At 41.3% G+C, this 27,286-nt stretch overlaps 2 protein-coding genes across 3 annotated transcripts in view; one reads left to right on the forward strand and one right to left on the reverse strand.

Moving 5' to 3' along the window:
• Positions 1 to 4,644: 4,644 nt before the first annotated feature.
• LOC123725615 (uncharacterized) lies at positions 4,645 to 12,032 on the forward strand. Its single transcript, XM_082958707.1, has 2 exons — positions 4,645 to 5,244; positions 9,638 to 12,032. The coding sequence occupies exons 1-2, from the start codon at positions 4,884 to 4,886 to the stop codon at positions 10,840 to 10,842; spliced, it is 1,566 nt and encodes a 521-aa protein (XP_082814833.1). The 5' UTR covers positions 4,645 to 4,883; the 3' UTR covers positions 10,843 to 12,032.
• Positions 12,033 to 15,426: 3,394 nt separating this feature from the next.
• The window catches only part of LOC106564398 (uncharacterized), a 29,068-nt gene continuing 17,208 nt past the window's right edge, over positions 15,427 to 27,286 (reverse strand). The window contains exon 2 of one of the 2 annotated variants that reach the window (XM_082958700.1): positions 15,427 to 18,566. In XM_082958700.1, coding sequence (XP_082814826.1) covers positions 17,194 to 18,566 — 1,373 coding nt within the window. In that variant the 3' untranslated portion in view covers positions 15,427 to 17,193. Of the gene's footprint in view, positions 18,567 to 24,885; positions 26,195 to 27,286 lie in introns of those variants that run through there. The other variant, XM_082958702.1, reaches the window with a different exon arrangement.

Here is a 27,286-nt window from a genome sequence, read left to right on the forward strand (position 1 = left end):
GAATGTTAAAATGTATTCAATATAGACAAGATAAATACAATTTGTGTGTTATTATTTTAAGCACACTATGTTTGTCTATTGTGGTGACTTAGATGAAGCTCAGATGAAATGTGATGACCAATTTATGCAGAAATCCAGGTCATTCCAAAGGGTTCACATACTTTTTCTTGCCACTTTAGATGTCATGTATTGTCATGTTATGTTCTCTGTAATGAAACATCACCAAGTGAAATAAAGTTGATAAGATACTCTTAATTGACATTAAATAAAAAATGGTTGTTCAGAAATCATTAATTATCATGTTGCTCTGATGAAATGAACAAAATATTTCACAATCATTCCCACTGCTGATATTCACATTGAATAATTACAAGGATCATATTTCTCAGTTGCATTGACCTGCAGACATCAGACACCACCTCTCCCTTATGCACAAGTGACTGAAATGTAACCAATTACACAAAACAGCAAGTGTCTGCCAGCCAATGTGATAATTCCAGTGCAGCACATGTGTAGAGGGATAATTCCAGTACAGTACATTTACATTTAAGTCATTTAGCAGACGCTCTTATCCAGAGCGACTTACAAATTGGTGCATTCACCTTATAATATCCAGTGGAACAACCACTTTACAATAGTGCATCTAAATCTTTTAAGGGGGGGGGGGTTAGAAGGATTACTTTATCCTATCCTAGGTATTCCTTAAAGAGGTGGGGTTTCAGGTGTCTCCGGACGGTGGTGATTGACTCCGCTGTCCTGGCGTCGTGAGGGAGCTTGTTCCACCATTGGGGTGCCAGAGCAGCGAACAGTTTTGACTGGGCTGAGCGGGAACTGTGCTTCCTCAGAGGTAGGGAGGCGAGCAGGCCAGAGGTGGATGAACGCAGTGCCCTTGTTTGAGTGTAGGGCCTGATCAGAGCCTGAAGGTACGGAGGTGCCGTTCCCCTCACAGCTCCGTAGGCAAGCACCATGGTCTTGTAGCGGATGCGAGCTTCGACTGGAAGCCAGTGGAGAGAGAGGAGGAGCGGGGTGACGTGAGAGAACTTGGGAAGGTTGAACACCAGACGGGCTGCGGCGTTCTGGATGAGTTGGAGGGGTTTAATGGCACAGGCAGGGAGCCCAGCCAACAACGAGTTGCAGTAATCCAGACGGGAGATGACAAGTGCCTGGATTAGGACCTGCGCCGCTTCCTGTGTGAGGCAGGGTCGTACTCTGCGAATGTTGTAGAGCATGAACCTACAGGATCGGGTCACCGCCTTGATGTTAGTGGAGAACGACAGGGTGTTGTCCAGGGTCACGCCGAGGCTCTTAGCACTCTGGGAGGAGGACACAAGGGAGTTGTCAACCGTGATGGCGAGATCATGGAACGGGCAGTCCTTCCCCGGGAGGAAGAGCAGTCCTTCCCCGGGAGGAAGAGCAGTACATGTGTAAAGGGTGTAGAGGGATAATTCCAGTGCAGTACATGTGTAAGGGGATAATTCCAGTACAGTGCATGTATAAAGGGTGTAGAGGGATAATTCCAGTGCAGTACATGTGTAAAGGGGGTAGGGGGATAATTCCAGTACAGTACATGTGTAAGGGGATAATTCCAGTACAGTGCATGTATAAAGGATGTAGAGGGATAATTCCAGTGCAGTGCATGTATAAAGGGTGTAGAGGGATAATTCCAGTGCAGTACATGTGTAAAGGGGGTAGGGGGATAATTCCAGTGCAGTACATGTGTAAGGGGATAATTCCAGTACAGTACATGTATAAAGGGTGTAGAGGGATAATTCCAGTGCAGTACATGTGTAAGGGGATAATTCCAGTACAGTGCATGTATAAAGGGTGTAGAGGGGTAATTCCAGTGCAGTACATGTGTAAAGGGTGTAGAGGGATAATTCCTGTGCAGTACATGTGTAAAGGGTGTAGAGGAATAATTCCAGTGCAGTACATGTGTAAAGGGTGTAGAGGAATAATTCCAGCGCAGTACATGTGTAAAGGGTGTTGAGGGATAACTCCAGTGCACCGGTTATTGACTGGAGACTTAAAATGCTGAAAACAGGTCCCTAGTGGAATGACAACAACATGGCTGCTTGCTAAAGAAGAGAGAGAGAGAGAGATAACCATATACATTGCACATGGACCGTAAGAAATCCTGAATGTATTGAAATGCCTGGGCTCGCAGGGGATGTGTTAATTCATAACCCATAATTTATACCTGTTAATTCATAACCCATAATTTATACCTGTTAATTCATAACCCATAATTTATATCTGTTAGTTCATAACCCAACATTTATACCTGTTAATTCATAACCCATCATTTATACCTGTTAATTCATAACCCATCAATTATACCTGTTAATTCATAACCCATCATTTATACCTGTTAATTCATAACCCATCATTTATACCTGTTAATTCATAACCCATCATTTATACCTGTTAATTCATAACCCATCATTTATACCTGTTAATTCATAACCCATCATTTATGCCTGTTAATTCATAACCCATCATTTATACCTGTTAGTTCTTAACCCCATCATTTATGACCTGTTCATTCATAACCCATCATTTATACCTGTTAGTTCATAACCCATCAATTATACCTTTTGCTTGAAAGGGGTGGTTCAGGCAGGCTGGCACGCTCCCTGACCTTATTCGGCAGGAACTAATGGGGATCCATAATAAACCCCAGGAAGAGTAGCTGCTGCCTTGACAGGAAATAATGGGGATCCACAATAAACCCCAGGAAGAGTAGCTGCTGCCTTGGCAGGAACTAATGGGGATCCATAGAGAGATGGTTGTCCTTCTGGAAGGTTCTCCCATTTCCACAGAGGAACTCTGGAGCTGTGTCAGAGTGAACATCGGGTTCTTGTTCACCTCCTTGACAAAGGCCCTTCTCCTGCAATTTCTCAGTTTGGCCAGGCAGCCAGCTCTTGGAAGAGTCTTGGTGGTTCCAAACTTCTTCCATTTAATAATGATGGAGGCCATGGTGTTCTTGGGGACTGTCACGCCCTGACCATAGAGAGCCCTTGGGGTTCTCTATGGTGAAATAGGTCAGAGCGTGACTAGGGGGTGTTCTAGTCTAAAATGTCTATGTTGGTGTGAGTATGGTTCCCAATTGGAGGCAGCTGATGATCGTTGCCTCTAATTGGGGATCATACTTAATGTGGTCCTTTTCCCACCTGCTTTTGTAGGATATTGTTTTGTTTTGTTTAGTGCCTATTGTGTGCTACGTACTGCACGTTCATTTATTCTTTGTTGTTTTAAGTTTCACTGAAATAAATATGTGGAACTCTACGCACGCTGCGCCTTGGTCCGTTCATTTCTCCAACAAACGTGACAGAGACCTTCAATGCTGCAGACATTTTTTGGTACCTTTCCCCAGATCTGTGCCTCGACACTATCCTGTCTCAGAGCACTATGGATAATTCCTTTGACCTCATGGCTTGGTTTTTGCTCTGACATGCACTGTAAACTGTGGGACCTTATATAGACAGGTGTGTACCTTTCCAAATCATGTCCAATCAATTGAATTTACCACAGGTGGACTCCAAGTTGTAGAAACGTCTCAAGGATGATCAATGGAATCAGGATGCATCTGAGCTCAATTTCGACTCTCATTGCAAAGGGTCTGAATACTTAAGTAAATACATTTGCAAAAATAAAAAATATAAATATTTTTGGTTTGTCATCATGGGGTATTGTGTGTAGATTAATGAGGGGGGAAAAGTATTACATTTTAGAATAAGACTGTAACGTAACAAAATGTGGAAAAAGTGAAGGGGTCTGAATACTTAACGAATGCACTGTATACCACTGGCAGAGTTTTCTACCTCTGGCAGAATTTTCTACCACTGCAGTTTTGTACACAGTCATGTGGTATAGAAAAGTCCAATCTTAGGCGAGTACATGGGAGGCACTATACTGTGTGTCTGCAGGTGTCTATCTGGTCAAAACCACTGATACAGATGCCCCTCCACCCTCTGGTGGGATGGATCATGTCTACAGAGAAACCTAGATTCAAATACTTAGATGTGTGTGTATTGGGTATATGTTGTGAAATTGTTAGATATTACTTGTTAGATATTACTGCACTGTTGGAGCTAGAAACACAAGCATTTCGCTATACCCGCAATAACATCTGCTAAACACGTGTATGTGACCAATAAAATGTGATTTTGATTTGAAATGAATGTCCTATTTATCGAAGATGCTTTTGGCTGGAGTCAAAATGACTCCAAAGGATTTGAATTTGTTAAATGTCCATATTGATACAGAAACACTAAACCATGATTTAGATTTATTAAGAACAAGTTGATTGACAAAGTCATGAAAAATTGGAAGAATTTAATTAACCACATTTTGGCTATGATAAAAGATATGCCTCTGGGGTCAAAATGATCCATGTCAGAAGTGTGGTTCAATGAACATATGTAGTGGGTGTAAAGTTTGTTTTAATTTCTCACTCATTAAACACGAATCAATCAACACATGCTTCTCTTTGAACGACTTAATATAATATTCAACTTTTATGAAATAAATGAAAATTTAACTTTTTCCTCACCTGCGTTGCCCACTCCAGACAGCAGATGGCGATGTGCATCTTTTAGGTTCAGGCGATGCTGCCAGTGTGACGTATAATCTAGTGGACGGGACGCTCCAACAACAACAGCTAGTCAGACACCTCGGTAGCTTTCTAGCAAACATAGCTACAACATTCACGCTCTTTACACTGTTTTGGTGTATATTAGTCTCGGTGTATTAAACACACTTCTGTTGTATGCACTTGTTGGCCCATTCAATTATATATGTACGTTGTTTGTCAGCTAGCTGGTTTGCTAAGTTAGCTTAAAACTAGGGTAGTCGCTAATGCTAGCTAGCTAACGTCTCCGACCATGAGTTCACTAAGCTACTCTCCTCCTGATAAAGAAGAAGAGGTCTGCTGGACGGAGAAAGAAGCTCTCGTGAAAGAGGAGGAGGAAGAGGAGGCTGTTACAATACAAAAACAAGTAGAGGGTGAGGCTGTTAAAGAAGAAGAGAAATACGTTTCAGTGAAAGAAGAGGAAGACGCGTTCAGAGTGAAAGAGGAGGAGGATGTTACAGTAAAAGAAGAGGAGGATGAGAAAGAGGATGCAGTTTTTGGAGTGAAAAAGGAGGAGGAAGAAGAGGAGGAAAATGGATTTCTAGGCCCGGTTTCCCAAACGCATCTTAAGGCATCCAATGGTTCTAACGAAAAACGGGCCCTGATTAACACTAGTAAGTACTGTCTTGAAAACAGAGCCACAAACTCTGCAGTTGTTGAACTGATGTGTGGTGTTAAAGGGGAAATCTTAAATTGCTACATCAATATTTTGACTTTTAAATTATGTATTTATAGCCATTGATTCTTGAGGAATATAACACATGCTTCATGAGCTTAGTTCAACTGTTGTACCCCATCAGAACCCCAAATAAGCTTGTTTTACTCCAATGTCTAGAAACAATGTAAATCAACACTGTATAGCCTCAACATGGTTAACTATAATGTTGATATCATTGATGGTCAGTCCTTCCATCATAGGTCTGTCTATGCGTTTGAGACCAGTTACATTTCTCCAGCCCCATCCATCATCTTATTACCAAAACAGTGGTGGAATTACAGCTTTGTTATTGTTTCCAACTCCAGCTTGGTTGATTGATTGTTGTGTGGCTTTTTTAAAGGGACAACCTAGGATTTAAACAGCAACAAAATGGCTGCCCAGAGACTTGGTAAATAGTTGAGGGATGGGGGCTGGAGAAATGTAACCACTCTCAAATTCATAGAGAAAGCTATTGTAGCAACCGTAACCCAACACCTAGTATCTCAAAATCATTGTCTGTGATTAATCTACATTCTATCTAAATTTACATTAAATTATGCAAATCTAAAAGTAACTTTTATTGCCATTGCCAACTGTGTAAAAATAGCCTGCATAAAGCTAGATATAAAAACATTGCAGCCTGCAGGTAGAAAATATCCCAATAAAAATAAATATCCTATATGTCACATTGGCTGCACATGGCCTGTCTACAACAAACTTAACATTCTATCAACGATCAACTGGGTCGGGCCGAAGCTTGCGATAGCATGCTTGCAACATTGTATAAAATATTCTGGGCCCTCAGTTTCCTGCTCCAGTGAGTTTGGGACAGACACAGCTGTCGGCTATTTGTTCAAGGGATTAGAAGTAATCAGGTATTTTATGACATTTCCACTGGATCAGAGCATTACATTTTTACCTTTCATGCCGAGTGGTTATCGAAAGAGTGAGAGCTGGACATATATTACAAATACTTTAAAGAACTATTCTCATTTGCAACTGATTTTAATAAGACTTTGTTTACTTGTTGTTTGAGGTGAAGAGAAATTTGCGTTGAGAAGCTCCTCAGCTCATTAGTGGTGGTGTGTTAAGACAATCAGAAGTACTATCAGACAGCCCCAAAAAGGCACATTTATAGGCCTACATTTGCACGCAGGACAGGTAGACTAGTCCTACTTCTATATGCGTAATCGGGTGCCCGACCTTACTCAGCGCGTTGACAGGAGTGTTTCATACAAAAGACAATGAATAAATTGACAAAACTGACGCATCTTGCGGGGTCAGGTCTGGGTGGTCTGCCATGGGCCGTTTCATTCAGTGCATTGGGTCGGCATGGGGAATGATTCTATTTCCCCATAGTATGTTGTACCGAAGTTGACCGACTGAAAGGGAGTGTAACTTTATGACTATAATTACTGTTCCCTGGAGGAGGGAAACGAGGTACAACACCTGTTTGGCCCCACCCCTTCCTGGGTCGGTGAAGAGCAGTATTACATTGAAGGAATAAATCCGAGCCTCATGCTCATCACCTGTGGAAGGCGGGGCTTCCATCGAGGCACGGATTTAAAAGTATGTTGTACCTAGTTTCCCTCCTTCAGGGAACATTAGTTATAGTCATAGCATGTGGATTTAATAGTATGTTGTAGCTCATTTCCCTCCTTCAGGGAACAGTAGTTATAGTCATAACATGTGGATTTAATAGTATGTTGTACCTAGTTTCCCTCGTTCAGGGAACAGTAGTTATAGTCATAACGTTAAGCTTGTCATATGATGAACTTCAACTTAAATACTGGGTCTTGCTGTGGGACAGTTTTTTGTATTCAGATCTCTGAAATGCACTCTAACTATGTAACATTTAGTGTCTCCTTATGTCATGCTTGGAAAACAGTTTTCATGGGCACAGAAATCCAAAATAATTTCAGAGCTTGCTAAATCCAATGGTTGTAACTGAGAGTCACCTTAAGTTGATTCACAACACCCAAATGGATACTGTCATTAACGTGGTTGTTCAATAATTACACATCATTCTTAATACTGTAGCGGTTTAGTTAGTCACATGTTCAACTATCATGAGCTGATCCAGGAAATCATTTTCTGAATGACAGTCAAATGACAAATATCACAACATACAACAACCAAAGTCCTTCTTCATTCATTACTCTGGTAAAGACAGTTATGCCGTGCTCCACGTTGGATCCAACATCCCTAACAAATTGATGATTAAAATGTGTTATTGTCTGCTTGATTTACAGTAGGGTCTCGTTAGTCTGTTTGGACACAGAGATACTTAGCTCAGAGCTATTTTCCTTTATTCGGGACATTTAGAATGACAACACATTATAGAGTAGCCGAGTGGGATTATTCACAAAATTATCTAGTTATGTTTCCATGTTTCACCTGAAATATTAAATGATTTATAGTCCTAGGTCTATGTTGTTGTTAGGTGAAGTTATGCGTCCTACAGTAGATCTGTTGTTGTTAGGTGAAGTTATGGGCCAATTTGTTTAACAGTTAGTGTACAAACCCTCATTGTCAGGCTGATGGAAAACTAGCCAAAGAGCATTTTACTTGTTGAAGTCGTTTTAAAATATAAAGTAGTACATTTGACAATAACACATACATTATATTATTCAGGACATTCAAACGAGCCTTACAGTTATAATACAAAGTAGTGTGAAATGCACTCTAACCTGGAAATGGAGGCTGTATTTGCTGTCAGCTTATGAGAACTCCACTGAGTTTTCCCCCACGGTGGTGAATTAGTGAATAGACACAGAGCTTAATGTGAGTTTCCTTGAGTAGCACTCCTGATCTTGTGCTGATAGTGCGCTGTAATATTCAGAATACATTGTGAAAAATGAAAAACTTAGCTCACCATTTTTGTTCCAGGCAGATACAGTGGGGGTAAAAAGTATTTGATCCCTTGCTGATTTTGTACGTTTGCCCACTTACAAAGAAATTATTAGTCTATAATTTTAATAGTAGGTTTATTTGAACAGTGAGAGACAGAATAACAACAACAACAAAAAACGCATTTCAAAAATGTTATAAAATGATTTGAATTTCAATGAGGGAAATAAATATTTGACCCCTCTGCAAAACATGACTTAGTACTTGGTGGCAAAACCCTTGTTGGCAATCACAGAGGTCAGACGTTTCTTGTAGTTGGCCACCAGGTTGTCCTCTGAGTCATTCAGATGTTCATTGGCAAACTTCAGACGGGCATGTATATGTATTCTTGAGCAGGGGGACCTTGCGGGCGCTGCAGGATTTCAGTCCTTCACGGCGTAGTGTGTTACCAATTGTTTTCTTGGTGACTATGGTCCCAGCTGCCTTGAGATTATTGACAAGATCCTCCCGTGTAGTTCTGGTCTGATTCCTCACCGTTCTCATGATCATTGCAACTCCACGAGGTGAGATCTTGCTTGGAGCCCCAGGCCGAGGGATATTAACAGTTCTTTTGTGTTTCTTCCATTTGCGAATAATCGCACCAAATATTGTCACCTTCTCACCAAGCTGCATGGCGATGGTCTTGTAGCCCATTCCAGCCTTGTGTAGGTCTACAATCTTGTCCCTAACATCCTTGGAGAGCTCTTTGGTCTTGGCTATGGTGGAGAGTTTGGAATCTGATTGATTGCTTCTGTGGACAGGTGTCTTTTATACAGGTAACAAGCTGAGATTAGGAGCACTCCCTTTAAGAGTGTATAAAAGACACCAGGGAGCCAGAAATCTTTCTGATTGAGAGGGGGTCAAATACTTATTTCCCTCATTAAAATGCAAATCAATTTATAAAATTTTTGGCATGCATTTTTCTGGATTTTTTTGTTGTTATTCTGTCTCTCACTGTTCAAATAAACCTACCATTAAAATAATAGACTGATCCTTTCTTTGTCAGTGGGCAAACGTACAAAATCAGCAGGGGATCAAATACTTTTTTCCCCCACTGTATATTAGATCCATAACTGGCGGTTTCCTCATTAGCAGGAAGGACTTTCTGCAACCAATTGTGTGTGCTTTGCCCTCGTGCTGCAATTTTAGCAAACACAGGTTGGAGCCTATATTGGAGACCAAAAGTCGTCTGGCACAGTGCTTAACGTTTCAGCAACATGAATAACTTATTTCTAGCCTACAATCATTGATGTTACTACTGTGAAAACGAGAAAACAAGACAATTGTCATATAATTTAACAGACGTCAATTGTTGTACAACTTCATGGGTATGCTCTGGGCATCACCTTTTACCTCAAATAAATATTGGATTTCTGCTGTTGTGGGCCTTTAACTGTCTGTCTGACTTTGTCTTCACACAGGAGAGAAATGTGGATCCTCTGGGGAGCCTCAACAACATCATGATGCTGACGAGGCAGAGAAGAGTCTCTCCACATCAGAACACCTCAAGAAACACCAGCAGAGACCCACTGGAAAGAAATCTCACCACTGCTCTGACTGTGGGAAGAGTTACTCAAGATCAGATTCACTAAAAGTGCACCAGAGAATTCACACAGGTGATAAATCTCATTGCTGCTCTGACTGTGGGAAACGTTGCAAATCTTCATCAGAACTTAAAATACACCTGAGAATTCACACAGGAGAGAAATCTTACTGCTGCTCTGACTGTGGGAAATGTTTCTCAAGATCAAATTCACTAAAAGTACACCTGAGAATTCATACTGGAGAGAAATCTCACAGCTGCTCTGACTGTGGGAAGAGATTCGGCTCTTCGTCAGACCTTAAAATACATCAAAGAATTCACACAGGAGAGAAACCTTTTGGCTGTGATCAGTGTGGGAGGAGTTTTACTCTGCTACAAAACCTGAAATCACACCAGAGAATACACGCTGGAGAGAAACCTTATGGCTGTGATCAATGTGGGAAGAGTTTTTCTCGGCCAAGCAACCTGAAATCACACCAGAAAATACACACTGGAGAGAAACCTTATGGCTGTGATCAATGTGGGAAGGGTTTTACTCTCTCAAGCTGCCTGAAATCACACCAGAGAATACACACTGGAGAGAAACCATATAGCTGTGATCATTGTGGGAAGAGTTTTGTTACAGCTAGCCAACTGACTGTACACCAGAGAACACACACAGGACAGAAACCTTTTAGCTGTAATCAATGTGGGAAGAGTTTTGTTACATCTAGCGATCTGACTGTACATCAGAGAATACACACAGGAGAGAAATCCTATAGCTGTAATGAATGTGGGAAGAGTTTTACTCAGTCAAGTAGCCTGAATAGACACCAGCGAACACACACAGGAGAGAAACCTTATGGCTGTGATCAATGTGGGAAGAGTTTTGTTTCATCTCAAAATTTGAAGGTACACCAGAGAACACACACAGGAGAGAAATCTTTTAGCTGTGCTCAATGTGGGAAGAGTTTTACTTGGCTTTACAGCCTGGAATCACACCAGAGAACACATACAGGAGAGAACTCTCATAGCTGTTTTCAATGTGACAAGAGATACTCTGATAAAAGATCTCTGATCAAACATCAGAAAGTACATGCATGAAGGAGTTTTTTCATGATATCAATGAAATAATGTCACAATGTTTTAACATTGTAGAAGGAGTATTTTAATAATTTCACAATGTGGGTAGTTGTTTCAGTGACTTGAAAACAACATAATTTCAACATACTTGCAATCTGTACACATAGAGTTATATAATAAATTGGTCTGTAATCAATAATAATACATTTTATTAACAATCTTACATCACTCCAGTATTCCTTGACAACATTCAAGTGCTAATTGTCTTCATTCCACTACTGAATAAGCATGACTCATATTTCAAACATTCAGCCTGACTAAAGACATCCAGCCTGTTTTATTATTGCCAATACATATTAATGTACATTTGGTTTTGATATTTCAGATTTACAATTCATGTAATAATTATTAATGCAACCAACTGACAATTTTTGGGTACTATTATATTGACATTGTTGCCCTGCTTTTAGAATATCAGGGTTCATTCTCAGATGTGCCAACCCAAATGTACTAGAGCATGACATTGGGGACTGGGCCCCGATCCAACAACATGCCTATCTAGTGAACCCGGAAAAGAGAGAGAAGCTCTGTAGTGAGGTGGAAAGTTACTACGGGTATTGCAGGAGTTTCCTCTTGAAATCAGACATGTCCGTGGTAAGGACAACTTGGTTGCTGATTGTCTCAGATGTGGGCAGTCAAAAAGATTTGTGTTTTGCGTTTAGCCAATGCGTTACTATGGATCACAATTTATTTTGACTGCACGTTTTTCTGTATTGGAGATTAGTTTTGTTTGGGCTCGTTCCAAGTGGGACGAGAGTTCTAGAAGCTAGTGAGTTTTAGGAAAATGAGAGTTCTAGAAGCTAGTGAGTTTTTCAAAAATTAAGATTGTAGAAAAATATATATATTTAGAAATGTGTTTTTTCCTGTTTTTAATTGTTGACAGCCTAGTTAGTTCCCTCTTCTATCTAAGGGACATTTCTGGTTTTCCTGCTGGGGAACGAAACGACAAACAATGTAGTAAAACAAGCTGATATTTTATCCAATTCTTACTATTTTAATCGATGGCATTTCCATAGGATGCTCATTAGTCTTTCAGTTGTTAACCTTATGTTTGTGTGGTAAATAAGTTTTTTCCTGTGAAGCCATTGCATTGCATTGCATCCATGTCTGAAATGTGCTGTGTAAATAAAGCTTGTTTTGATTTGAACATATTGCGAAACAAATTAACCCAATGACTGACCAATCAACAAACAAATATGTGCAAAAGCAACACATATCTTGGTATGAAAAAGAAAATAAATTCAGTGTATCTTCCTCTATGCCAAAATAGTGCATTGTATGTATGTTTAGTATCACTTTTCAACCAACCCAGTTCATTTGTTGAAATCAACTATACGTCTAAGGATTCAACTACTTCAACTGAAACAAACAAATGGATCAATCCCACTTTTCCAGCATGCTGAAGGCGTGGTGGAGTGGTAAACACCACCCCCGGCTCTACCAGGGGCTTGAGGTGGTCTCCCACAGCTCTGCTTATGTCATGTTCTGTGGCCTTGCCGTTCCATTTCTTGACTGCCCCTGTAACAAAGAAACACATTTAGTCATATTATATAAAACACTCAATGTAATGGCAAAGAAGCATCTACGACCTCAGTTACACCTGGCACCTAAATGTGACTTTTGTTATCTGATCACTCCAAGCTGCATTAGGTTCAGATCTACCAGGATGGGCCTTGGACGCAGTCAGGCCACTGAATATGCATAAGCAAAGTACATTCTTCACAAATTACCTTCATAATATCAAAGAACAAATGTGTCTGAGGGGAAATTCACGTTCATACAGCCAAAAGGGGTGAGAAATTACACGAATGTGATGGAACATATTCCTTTTTGCTGACGTGATGAAACGCTAAGGGTTCATAAATATTTACCATCTAAACCATGTGTGACCTCTCACCTCTCTGGCTGTAGAAGTGTTCTTCCTAACCAGTCCCTCACTGGGCCTTCAGAGGAGAGGAAGACTGAGGAGGGATGGATGGGTCAGTCAAAGTGTAGAGCTGCTGTCTGACAAAATCACTATTTTAGTAGTTCATTAAAGTAAATAAGGCTTTATGACTGCGAATACTAACTATCACTTAGATCATGTATTTTCAGGTAGAGATACATCTTTGAGACGTCCCTAGCCCATTAAAGTTGACATTTAAAATGGTTAAGGTAGGGGTTAAGGTCAGGGTTTAGGATAGGGATGTCCCAAGGATCCCGGATAGCATTGACCATTGTGCATTCTTCTGTCTCTTTTACATGATGGGTTCTGACTTCTGAACTTGAAAATATGAAATATCCTTATTATGTGAAATTGAATGAAACAATAATATATGTTGATGCTAATATGATGTACAATATTCCATGATGTTTCTAACAATATATTTAATATGCCATATACTATTTTTTAACAGTTTCACTAATTCATTTTAATTAACTTAATCATTATGATTCAACTTCAGTACACCGTCTCACCTCATACTGTATTCCAGCAGCTGACTTGATCGTTGATGCTAATCAGCATGTTTGAATCTGAGAGTAAATAGAGCCGACTACACTCTAAAAGTGAAGGGTTCAACTGGAGTTGTTCTCAGATCCCCTAAGAACCGTAGGGTTGTTGGTCAATGAAAAACATCCCCATACGGTTCTTCAAAGAACTTGTTAGAAGGTGGGTTCATCGAGGAACCTCCGTTGTTGCTGGACTTCTTCCGGGAACTTCGCAATTAATACTGAAAACGCTGGTGACAAGTTTGGATGCGACTACAGTTAAAAAGGTTAAATTGGGTTGATGTTTGGCTCTGAATGTCTCGAAATAATTTATAGAATAATATAACATACTAATAATGAATAACGAAGACAATTATGGTTTTCTGTTAATATCTTCCATAACGTTACTATAGCTAATTAACGTAAATATTAGAAAGCTGGGTTTGACCGTTGTATGAGCTACAGTACAGTAACGTTAGCTAGCTAGCCCCAGCTCCTCTCATACTGGGAAGACCCCCCACGAATTTTCAGGCCTTAAGGGCAGTTTTATTTCAAATGTAGTACCCGGATGGAGAAAATCTAAAACGCGTTTTATAGTTACATCGTTAGGGTAAGTTAACCTAAAGTGGACACACTCCCACCAGTTTCTGAGACAATTGGCCAGACTTTGTAGACTGTTTAATAATGCTTAAACCTCATCTTTATCAAATTATCAATTCAAAATACCAACTCAAAACCTACGTTTGTCCTCATGTAACCGATGTGAAATGGCTAGTTAGTTAGCGGTGGTGCGCGCTAATAGCGTTTCAATCAGTGACGTCACTCGCTCTGAGTCTTGAAGTAGGGTTTCCCGATGCTTCGTGGGGTGTCAGTTGTTGATGTGTGCAAGGGTCCCGGGGACGGAACCTACACTGTTACACTCATATGGGTTGTTTAAATTGTATCTAATTATATTCCCAGTATTACTTAATCAAATCTCTAGTAATCGATTATACACACATACAATTGATCATATTTACATATATTCACAAAATCCATATAAAACTTAAGAAATTCTCAGGTACTCACGGCAAACATTCCATTTGTTTTTTCAAGGACTCTCCACAGCTACGAAGCAGCTCTCCAAACATACTCCCAGCGAACCAAAAAAATATAAGTTTGGTTCCGGGGCAACGACCGGATCGTCAACGGTTCTCTAACCTCCCAGAGACCGCAGCAAAATCAAGCCTCCCAGGAACTATAGACCTTCCGCTGCTTTCTAAAATATCATCCCGCTCTCAATACCACCCAGTGATATTCTACGATGGAAGTGAAGGAACGGAACCCCAAGATAACGTTATATCAAAGCTTATTATCCAAATGTCAATCATCTGATTAAGCATATTTCTATATGAGGAACTGTAGATCTCTATGTTACTATCCAAACATCAGATTATGACTGTCACACAACTCTCATATCACAGTCACACAATGCTATTCCCAAACATACCTAATCAATTAGTTGTTTTTCAACAATATTTTAACCTGCAGGAATATTTTAACATTTCGATCTCATGGTTAGTTCCTAGGATAATGCAACTCATACATTTACATATTTCAATACTTCTAAAATGGGGTCCAGGTTTAAAACAATTACAGGTGCACCTTACTATCTTATACTATATCATAAATTGTCTTAACTAAACACAGATTCTAGTTTTCATCCAGTTCACACAGATAGCTGACAGCCTCAGAGCCTCCTGACTGGGCCCTGTTTACTCCTCCAAGGTGCCCCCCTCACACAGGAAAACACACTCAGAGCCTACGAGGCTTTTCTAAAAACTACACTTTGTGTTTCGCTCACCTCATTCTTTTTTTTTTTAAACTACGTTCGAGATGTGGTACCCACTCAGATCAAAGGTGGGTCCATCTGCGCCGTTCCCGAAGTGTGGTCTCCCAAGATAAAGGATCCCTCGTGCACGATTTACCCAGGTCGTCAGGAGCGGTCACCAAGTGAAGATTCACATTCTCATCTCCAAATGTGGTTGTTAATTTCGTTAATATCAAATGAGAAGACAAACTTATCACACAAGTCAGTTATTCTTAAAATAAATCTTTATTCACTTATAAGGGAGCAGGTCAATACAACGTACACATAAAGTGAATCAATTGAGTGCTCTACGATAATGATGGCTGGTCGACGAATCACCCCCAGATGATTCGTTGAGAGCCCAGAGACAAAAGTACAAAGGTCTTTTACAGCCAAGATACACCCCTTTCAACCTACATGATGAACAACAGATGTATAGAACGGGTCACAAGGTTAAGATTTGTATGAAAGATACTTATAATTCTCAGCAGGTCATCTCTCCCTTGTACCATATAGAACAGAAACATTAACTCATGCTCTGGAATGTGGTCTCTTTAGGTTTTATCACCCAAAAGACATTGTAAATCTCCTGTCAGTGTTATCTCCCAGAGGCCCATCAGTAGAACACACAGACACAATAGTTCTAAGAACCCTCTATTCTGTTGCATAAAACCACCATTTGATGCAATAAAAGTATTTTAACATAATCTTGCAGTTTTGCTCTGTGTCCACTGAAAGTTGACTAGTAACAACAACTGGGACCTAAAAGACACCAATGAGACCCACTAAATCAGAAACAAAAGAAAAACAGGACGCAAACCAAAAAAGGTGGCGCAACCAAAGTTGTTGGCTCTCCACATCTATCAAGACAACTGGAGCACTGGGCCAGACACTCTTAAATAGCACCTGGACCAGCTCAGGTGAAACACCTTCCCACTAATGAGATGGACAAGCCAGCACAGGTGTAACACATACTGACTAACGAGGTGACACCAATCAGTGCGCCCTACGTGCTAACGAGCTATGTGCTAAAATCCAAACCTCAAAATATAAATGGAAAAACCAAAGACTAACACCTTAAGAGAATGCTTACCACCAACAGAAAACAACTTTTATTTCACATTATAATCAACAACAATGCTTCACCAATATCAACATGGTGTCTACTGGCTGTCAACAATTAAAAACAAGAAAAAAAAAACATTTTCCCCCCCACTAGCTTCTAGAACTCTCATCCACTTGGAACGAGCCCAAACAAAACTCATCCCCAAAATGGAAAAACGTGCAGTCAAAATAAGATCCATGGCAACTCACTGGCTAAACGCAAAACAAAAAACTTTTTGACTGCCCAACCTTGAGACAATCAGAAACCAAGTTGTCCTCACCATGTACACAAGCACCAAAAACGCTGTTGTTTTGACAAGTAGCAATAAATCACTGATATCGATTAGGGTGGAAATCAAGTTGTACGTGCTGTTGAAACTAGCACAACTAAAAAAACACATGGAAATGGGAGATATCTTTTACCTCGACTGATTAGAAAACAACTTGCAGAAGACAGTCAGCTACATTTGGAATGATGCATTTACATTTAGGGGTCGCTAAACAAAGGAACACAACACTTATTTGTCATAACTCTTCAATATCATGCTAAAATCATTTGTGAGCGAGGAGGGAGATGAGGTTGCGCGTCCTGTTAAAACTAACAGCTCAAAAACCACATGGAATCTGGGAGAAATGTGTACATCCCTGGATAGAGGACAATTTGTAGAAAACAGCTAGCTAAATTTTGAAGTGTTGCATCTTGATTCCAGTGGGTCACCAACGTGGTAAGTGTAACACAACTCTTTTTTTGTTAGTCACTTTTTGTTCAATCACATAAATAGTACTCTTCCATTTCAGAGCCTGGATTTTCCCCCTGAGGCTAATATCCATATCATGCTGAAATCAATTGATAAGGGGGCAAGCATTTAGGCTTCTACATTGTGACATCATTAAAATACTGCTACTACTTTCTCTCCTGTGTGTGTTCTCTGGTGTCGTATCAGACTGCTTGACTGAGTAAAACTTTTCCCACATTGACCACAGCTATAAGGTTTCTCTCCTGTGTGTGTTATCTGGTGTCGATTCAGAATGCTAGATGTAATAAAACTCTTCCCACATTGCTTACAGCTAAAATACTTCTCTCCTGTGTGTGTTCTCTGGTGTACAGTCAGATGCCCAGATTGACCAAAACTCTTCCCACATTGATCACAGCTATAAGGTTTCTCTCCTGTGTGTCTTCTCTGGTGCACTGTCAGATCTCTAGATTGACCAAAACTCTTCCCACATTGACCACAGCCATAAGATTTCTCTCCTGTGTGTGTTCTCTGGTGTAGAGTCAGATTGCTAGATGCAGCAAAACTCTTCCCACATTGATCACAGCTATAGGATTTCTCTCCTGTGTGTATTCTCTGGTGCACTGTCAGATCTCCAGATTGACCAAAACTCTTCCCACATTGACCACAGCTATAAGGTTTCTCTCCTGTGTGTGTTCTCTGGTGTAGAGTCAGATTGCTAGATGCCGCAAAACTTTTCCCATATTGCTTACAGCTAAAATACTTCTCTCCTGTGTGTGTTCTCTGGTGTACAGTCAGATGTCCAGATTGACCAAAACTCTTCCCACATTGACCACAGCTATAAGGTTTCTCTCCTGTGTGTGTTCTCTGGTGTAGAATCAGATTGCTAGATGCAGCAAAACTCTTCCCACATTGACCACAGCCATAAGGTTTCTCTCCTGTGTGTGTTCTCTGGTGTTGCGTCAGATTGCTAGATGCAGCAAAACTCTTCCCACATTGACCACAGCTAAAAGGTTTCTCTCCTGTGTGTGTTCTCTGGTGTAGAGTCAGACTGCTAGATGCAGCAAAGGTCTTCCCACATTGACTACAGCTATAAGATTTCTCTCCTGTGTGTGTTCTCTGGTGTAGAGTCAGATTGCTAGATGAGGTAAAACTCTTTCCACATTGACCACAGCTAAAAGGTTTCTCTCCTGTGTGTGTTCTCTGGTGTAGAGTCAGACTGCTAGATGCAGCAAAACTCTTCCCACATTGATCACAGCTATAAGGTTTCTCTCCTGTGTGTATTCTCTGGTGTAATGTCATATGGCCAGATCTAACAAAACTCTTCCCACATTGATCACAGCTATAAGGTTTCTCTCCTGTGTTGATTCTCTGATGAATTTTAATGCCTGTTGAGGAGGTGAATCTCTTCCCTGTGGATCTCTGCAGGTGTTTCTTGAGGTGTTCTGATCTGGAGAGAGACTTCTCTGCGTCTTCAGCATCATGATGTTGAGGCTCCCCAGAGGATCCACGATAGTCCCGTATCTCTCCTGTGTGAACAACAAAGTCAGACAGATGGTTAAAGGCCTACAACAGCGGAAATCCACTGTAAAGGTGATGCCAACAGCGTAGCCATGATATTGTACAACAATTGACGTCTGTAATGAATGTTAAAATTATTTGACAAATGTCTTAAAATGAGCAAGAAGTCATATTTTGTCTTGTTTTCACATTAGTAGTAAATCGGTGATTGTAGGCTAGAAATAAGTTATTAAAGTTGTTGAAATCCTAAGCAGTGTGCCAGATGACTTTTGGTCTCCAATACAGGATCCTTTCTGTGTTTGCTAAAATTGCGGCACGAGGGCGATGCGCACACAATTTGGTTGGAGAAACTCCTCCCTGCTAATGAGGAAACCACTAGTTATGGATGTAGTGTTTCTGCCTGGAGCAAAAATGGTGAGCAAAGATTTTAGTTTTTCACAATGTATTCTGAATGTGAATGGGGGGAAACTCAGGGGAGTAACCTCCATTTCCAGGTTGCTTATGAGTACATTGCACACTACTTTGGATTATAATTGTAAGGCTCATTTGAATGTCCTGCTTAATATAATGTTTGTGTCATTATTGCAAATCAACTGCTTTATACTTTAAAAAACACTTCAACCAGTAAAATGCTAGCTTTTCCATCAGCCTGACAATGAGTGTTTGTACACTATTTGCAAATTGGTCCATAACTTCACCTAACAATAACATAGACCTACTGTAGGACCCATAACTTCACCAAACAACAACATAGACCTAGGACTATAAATAATTTAATATTTCAGGTGAAAAATGTAAAAATACCAGATACTTTTGTGAATAATCCCACTAGACTACTCTGTAATGTGTTGTCATTCTAAATGTCCTGAATAAAGGAAAATAGCTCTGTATGTTGTACAATAGCCTACCAATCAAGGAACGGCGGACTATGTATTTTTGTAAATAATAGCTGGTGCACGATATCTAAGGAAGTCTAAGGAGTATCTCATGATAAGCTGTAGACCACACGATCTACCTCCCAAGTTTATCTGTATTTTTCGAAGCTGTTTACATACGACCACAGACTGAGGCTGGCACTAAGACCGTATTGAATGAGCTGTATTCTGCCATAAACAAACAGGAAAACGCTCACCCAGAGGCGGCGCTCCTAGTAGCCGGGGACTTTGCTTTGCTTCCTGGTCAGGTCGCAGTTGCAAATGAGAACTTGTTCTCAACTAGCCTACCTGGTTAAATAAAGGTGAAATAAAGAAATAAAAAATAATGCAGGGAAACTTAAATCTGTCTTACCAAATTTCTAAGATTTCCAAAGCTCTCCCCCACCCTCCATTTGGCAAATCTGACCATAATTCTATCCTCCTGATTCCTGCTTACAAGCTAAAATTAAAGCAGGATGCACCAGTAACTCGGTCTATAAAAAAGTGGTCAGATGAAGCAGATGCTAAGCTACAGGACTGTTTTGCTATCACAGACTGGAACATGTTCCGGGATTCTTCCGATGACATTGAGGAATACACCACATCACTTACTGGCTTTATCAATAAGTGCATCGATGACGTCGTCCCCACAGTGAACGTACGTACATACCCCAAACCATTGATTACAGGCAACATCTGCACTGAGCTAAAGGCTAGAGCTGCCGCTTTCAAGGAGCGGGTCTCTAACCCGGAAGCTTATAAGAAATCCCGCTATGCCCTCCAACGAACCATCACAGGCAATGCGTCAATACAGGACTAAGATTCAATCGTACTACACCGGCTCTGACGCTCATTGGATGTGGCAGGGCTTGCAAACTATTACAGACTACAAAGGGAAGCACAGCCGAGAGCTGCCCAGTGACACAAGCCTACCAGACAAGCTAAACTACAGCAAATAACACTAAAACATGCATGAGAGCACCAGCTGTTCCGGAAGACTGTGTAATCCCGCTCTACGCAGTCGATGTGAGTAAGACCTTTAAACAGGTCAACATTCACAAGGCCGCAGGGCCAGATGGATTACCAGGATGTGGACTGCGAGCATGTGCTGACCAACTGGCAAGTGTCTTCACTGACATTTCCCACCTCTCCCTGTCCGAGTCTGTAATACCAACATGTTATAAGCAGACCACCATAGTCCCTGTGCCCAAGAACACTAAGGTAACCTGTCTAAATTACTACCAACCCGTAACACTCACATCTGTAGCCATGAAGTGCTTTGAAAGGCTGGTCATGGCTCACATCAACACCATTATCCCAGAAACCTTAGACCCACTCCAATTTGCATACCGCCCGAACAGATCCACAGATGATGCAATCTCTATTGCACTCCACACTGTCCTTTCCCACCTGGACAAAAGGAACACCTATGTGAGAATGCTATTCATTGACTACAGCTCAGCGTTCAACACCATAGTGCCCTCAAAGCTCATCAATAACCTAAGGACCCTGGGACTAAATACCTCCCTCTGCAACTGGATCCTGATGGGCCGCCCACAGTTGGTAAGGGTAGGTAACAACACAAACGCCACAATGATCCTCAACACAGGGGCCCCTCAGGGATGCGTGCTCAGTCCCCTCCTGTACTCCCTGTTCACTCATGACTGCACGGCCAGGCACGACTCCAACACCATCATTAAGTTTGCCAATGACACAACAGTGGTAGGCCTGATCAACGACGAGAGAGTCTATAGGGAAGAGGTCAGAGACCTGTCCTTGTAGTGCCAGGACAACAACCACTCCCTCAATGTGATCAAGGCTAAGGAGATGATTGTGGACTACAGAAAAAAGAGGACAGAGCACGCACCCATTCTCATCGACGGGGCGTAGTGGAGCAGGTTGAGAGCTTCAAGTTCCTTGGTATCCACATCCTTGGTGTCCACATTATAGGCTTAGTGAAATGGTGAACTGTTGAAATCATGGAAACATAATGACTATTCTAATTCTAGAGCTGGAATAGAATGTGCAGCACCTTGAATACATTGTTTTTTTCATGACTACCAACTAATAAACCAGGGAGGAATTATTGACAGGTTAGGAGGGTGGTGGAGACATCCAAGAGAGGGAAATCAGGAAGGGAAATGGTGGCAAGTAGTGCAGACGAAAGGGAGAAAAAGTTGGTGAAGCAACAGATGTGCTGGAATGAGAACAATATAGATGCTACTTCAAGAAACTCACATCTTTCACAGCAAAGAGAGTGGGAGTCTGGGGGATGACTGGAGGAGCAATGGAGGAAACATTGTGGGATTCTCTTGGAGTGAGTACAGTTGTTGAGAATGAGTGGACGATGGTAAAGGACAGTGGAGTGAAAAGGGCTAAAGTTGGTAATGAACAGCAGTTTATGGTTGGAGTGCATCAGCAAGGATGTTTTTTTGGGTGACCCGTTAGCAGTCTCAAAGATGGTGAAGGATGAATTGGGTAAAGTGGAATTGGTTTGAGTGACCAGGAGCGGTATGATGCTGATTTCGTGTGTCAACAGCGCAAAAGGAGAAAGCTCTGTGATTCAACAAGATGTGGACGTATGATGTGGAAGGCTATAACTTTCAGAGTAGGGCACCGGTTAAAAGTGTCATCTCTGGTGTTGCGTTGAACATAGAGGCTGGGTGGTTTAGGGATAACATTCCAGGTAGACGCACGTCGATTAAATTGAATGATAGACGGAAGGTTTTACTGTCGTTTGGTGAACTGGTTCTCCCATCTTATGTATAACCTGGGTATGTGAGATATGCGGTGAGACCCTATGTATAGAAGCCGCTGCGGTGTTACAATTGTAAAAGTTTGGACACGTGGCAAGTGTTTGTCTAAGGAATAAATATGTCGTAGTTGAAGAGTCAGATGAAGCATGTTGTTGTAATTGTGATGGGAATCACGCTCCCAAGTTCCTGGAATGCCCTGTATGGATGAAGGATGTCACAGTAGCTAGGCCCATCTAGCAGGTGTCCTATGTGGAGGCAGTGAAAATAGCTGAAGAAGTGAGTAGAGAGAAGGTAGTGGATGTCCCACAGTCTGCATTGAAGCCATGCAGGAGAAGGATCCCAAAACACTAATAGTGAAGGTGGACTTTGTTGTGTTTATAGTGCAAGAGATAAATTGCACTAGTCACACTAATACAAAATCAAAAGAAGCTTGACATTGTGAAGGCGGCAAATAGATTTCTAGATCTCCAGAATACTGAATGAAGAGGTTCCCCCCCTCCCAGATTCCTGAAAATGTTTTGTTTTTGGGGTACATCACATTTAACAAACCAAACATTGAAATACCCTTATAGAAGGTAAAGTAAAAACCCAAACCGGTCCGTGCATCAATACTGGTATATAGTCAAATACGGTATACCGCCCATCCCCAAGGCTAGGTTGAGAGTGGGCAGACATCGTACACATCACACTCAGGCAGACAAGACGTTTGATCCGACCAAAGACCCAATCCATCTCCATGTCCCGCAACTCAGACTTAGCCGAGGTAAGGGCACCAAGGAGAGGAAGTCACTATCAGAAACACTAAGCCTCATAAATAATGCTACACGATTGTCAAGAGAACTTGAGGGTGGACTGGCAGGGAAATAGTGTCAGACGTCCCCTAGTCTCGTAAATTAACTGATGTACATGAACACAAAGTCCAGGGGGTGAGCACGCTCTACCACTAACATGCTGACCACAGTGCTCGCGTCACGTGCGCGAGCATTGCAAAACAAATAAATGTACACATACATGTTAATCAATCATTGCACCCACACTGCTTGCGCGCATCAACGAGCTTCTGCGTACCCAGGCGCTAAAATACAACTTGCTTCTATTTGTGACTCTCGACGCACTGCAAGTCCCACCTCTCCCATCTCCTCATTGGTTTTTAGGAGCATATACCCACGTGGGTGATTGAAAGATGAACTGAGATCCAGACTACAGTCCAGTTGTTGGTGGTAATGCACCTTAAAGTTGGTTGCCAACCGCCATATAAAGTCCAAAGAAGAAAAGGAAGCCTGAAGGAAGGAGGAGAGATGATGAGAAACTAATTTGGTTCGAACGCAAGGCACTACTGCCATCTAGGACCGTTTGGGGCGTTGCTACTGGTTACTGATTTTGATGTGATCTGCAAGTATTATGTGAAAGTATATTAAATTATTTTGAAGTGATAGTATTTGAAACTATTTGGATGTGATATGAAAGTATTGTGTTTAATTATTTTGATATGATATGAAAGGATCGTATCAGGATCCGCCCCTTTTTTAAAACATTTTCGCCTAAAATTATATTCCCAAATCTAACTGCCTGTAGCTCAGGCCCTGAAGCAAGGGCATGCATATTCTTGGTACCATTTGAAAGGAAACAGTTTGAAGTTTGTGGAAATGTGAAAGGAATGTAGGAGTATTTAACACATTAGATCTGGTAAAAGATAACACAAAGAAAAAAAACAACCGTTCTTTTGTATTTTTTTGTACCATCATCTTTGAAATGCACGAGAAAGGCCATAATGGATTATTACAGCCCAGATGCAATTTAGAGTTTGTCCACTAGAGGGCAGCAGTGTATGTGCAAAGTTTATTCTGATCCAATGAGCCATTGCATTTCTGTTCAAAATTGTCTATCAAGACTGCACAAATGTGTCTAATTTGTTTATTAGGGATGGGGCTGGAGAAATGTAACCATCCATGATATCAACATTATAGTTTTAACCTGTTAGGGCTAGGGGGCAGCATTTGCACGTCTGGATAAAAAAAATGTACCCGATTTAATCTGGTTACTAATCCTACCCAGTAACTAGAATATGCATATACTTATTATATATGGATAGAAAACACTCTAAAGTTTCTAAAACTGTTTGAATGGTGTCTGTGAGTATAACAGAACTCATTTGGCAGGCAAAACCCTGAGACATTTTCTGACAGGAAGTGGATACCTGATGTGTTGTATTGACTTTAAACCTATCCCATTGAAAAACACAGGGGCTGAGGAATATTTTGGCACTTCCTATTGCTTCCACTAGATGTCACCAGCCTTTACAAAGTGTTTTGAGTCTTCTGGAGGGAGATCTGACCGAACAAGAGCCATGGAACGATGATGTCCCATTAGACACCTGGCGCGCGAGTTCATGTTGGGTACCCTCGTTCCAATACGTTATAAAAGAGTATGCATTCGTCCACCTTGAATATTATTCATGTTCTGGTTAAAAAAGGCCCTAATGATTTATGCTATACAACGTTTGACATGTTTGAACGAACGGAAATATATTTTTTCCCCTCGTTCATGACGAGAAGTCCGGCTGGCTTAGATCATGTGCTAACAAGACGGAGATTTTTGGACATAAATGATGAGCTTTTTTGAACAAAACTACATTCGTTATGGACCTGTGATACCTGGAAGTGACATCTGATGAAGAGAATCAAAGGTAATGGATTATTTACATAGTATTTTCGATTTTAGATCTCCCCAACATGACGTCTAGTCTGTATCGCAACGCGTATTTTTCTGGGCGCAGTGCTCAGATTATTGCAAAGTGTGATTTCCCAGTAAGGTTATTTTTAAATCTGGCAAGTTGATTGCGTTCAAGAGATGTAAATCTATAATTCTTTAAATGACAATATAATATTTTACCAATGTTTTCTAATTTTAATTATTTAATTTGTGACGCTGACTTGACTGCCGGTTATTGGAGGGAAACGATTTCCTCAACATCAATGCCATAGTAAAACGCTGTTTTTGGATATAAATATGAACTTGATAGAACTAAAAATGCATGCATTGTCTAACATAATGTCCTAGGAGTGTCATCTGATGGAGATTGTAAAAGGTTAGTGCATCATTTTAGCTGGTTTTATGGTTTTGGTGACCCTGTCTTTGACTTGACAAAACATTACACACAACTCTTGTAAATGTACTGTCCTAACATACTCTAAATCTATGCTTTCGCCGTAAAACCTTTTTGAAATCGTAAAACGTGGTTAGATTAAGGAGATGTTTATCTTTCAAAGGGTGTAAAATAGTTGTATGTTTGAAAAATTTGAATTTTGACATTTATTTGGATTCAAATTTGCCGCTCTTGAAATGCACCTGCTGTTGATGGAGTGCACCACGGGTGGCACGCTAGCGTCCCACCTAGCCCATAGAGGTTAACCATGTTTTGAGGATATATGGTGTTTGTTATATTTACTGACAAACATTGGAGTAAGAAAAACGTATATTTTGGGTTCAGATCAAATCAAATCAAAAAAAAAATTATATAGCCCTTCGTACATCAGCTGATATCTCAAAGTGCTGTACAGAAACCCAGCCTAAAACCCCAAACAGCAAGCAAAGCATGTGAAAGAAGCACGGTGGCTAGGAAAAACTCCCTAGGAAAAACTCCCTAGAAAGGCCAAAAACCTAGGAAGAAACCTAGAGAGGAACCAGGCTATGAGGGATGGCCAGTCCTCTTCTGGCTGTGCAGGGTGGATATTATAACAGAACATGGTCAAGATGTTAAAATGTTCATAAATGACCAGCATGGTCAAATAATAATAATCATAGTAGTTGTCGAGGGTGCAACAAGCACGTCCGGTGAACAGGTCAGGGTTCCATAGCCGCAGGCAGAACAGTTGAAACTGGAGCAGCAGCATGGCCAGGTGGACTGGGGACAGCAAGGAGTCATCATACCAGGTAGTCCTGAGGCATGGTCCTAGGGCTCAGGTCCTCCGAGAGAAAGACAGAAAGAGAGAAGAGAGAATTAGGGAGAGCATATTTAAATTCACACAGGACACCGGATAAGACAAGAGAAATACTCCAGATGTAATAGACTGACCCTAGCCCCCCCGACACATAAACTACTGCAGCATAAATACTGGAGGCTGAGACAGGAGGGATCAGAAGACACTGTTGCCCCATCCGATGATACCCCCGGACAGGGCCAAACAGGCAGGATATAACCCCATCCACTTTGCCAAAGCACAGCCCCCACACCACTAGAGGGATGTCTCCAACCACCAACTTACCGTCCTAAGACAAGGCCGAGTATAGCCCACAGCGATCTCCGCCATGGCACAACCCAAGGGGGGGGGGGGGGCCAACCCAGACAGGAAGACCACGTCAGTGACTCAACCCACTCAAGTGACACACCCCTCCCATGGACGGCATGGAAGAACACCAGTAAGCCAGTGACTCAGCCCCTGTAAAAGGGTTAGAGGCAGAGAATCCCAGTGGAAAGAGGGGAACCGGCAAGGCAGAGACAGCAAGGGCGGTTCGTTGCTCCAGCCTTTCCGTTCACCTTCACACTCCTGGGCCAGACTATACTTAATCATAGGACCTACTGAAGAGATAAGTCTTCAGTAAAGACTTAAAGGTTGAGACTGAGTCTGCGTCTCTCACATTGGTAGGCAGACCATTCCATAAAAATGGAGCTCTATAGGAGAAAGCCCTACCTCCAGCCGTTTGCTTAGAAATTCTAGGGACAATTAGGAGGCCTGCGTCTTCTGACCGTAGCGTACGTGTAGGTATGTACGGCAGGACCAAATCGGAAAGATAGGTAGGAGCAAGCCCATGTAATGCTTTGTAGGTTAGCAGTAAATCCTTGAAATCAGCCCTTGCCTTAACAGGAAGCCAGTGTAGGGAGGCTAGCACTGGAGTAATATGATAAAATTTCTTGGTTCTAGTCAGGATTCTAGCAGCCGTATTTAGCACTAACTGAAGTTTATTTAGTGCTTTATCCAGGTAGCCGGAAAGTAGAGCATTGCAGTAGTCCAGCCTAGAAGTAACAAAAGCATGGATTAATTTTTCTGCGTCATTTTT

The sequence above is a fragment of the Salmo salar genome, chromosome 12 (assembly GCF_965601325.2).
Source record: "Salmo salar chromosome 12, fSalSal1, whole genome shotgun sequence".
Taxonomy (NCBI): Eukaryota; Metazoa; Chordata; class Actinopteri; order Salmoniformes; family Salmonidae; genus Salmo; species Salmo salar.

Coding starts and splice junctions, on each gene's coding strand:
- LOC123725615 (XM_082958707.1), top strand. CDS start 4,884: ATGAGTTCACTAAGCTACTCTCCTCCTGATAAAGAAGAAGAGGTCTGC. Junction 5,245..9,637: donor ACGGGCCCTGATTAACACTA/GTAAGTACTGTC, acceptor GTCTTCACACAG/GAGAGAAATGTGGATCCTCT.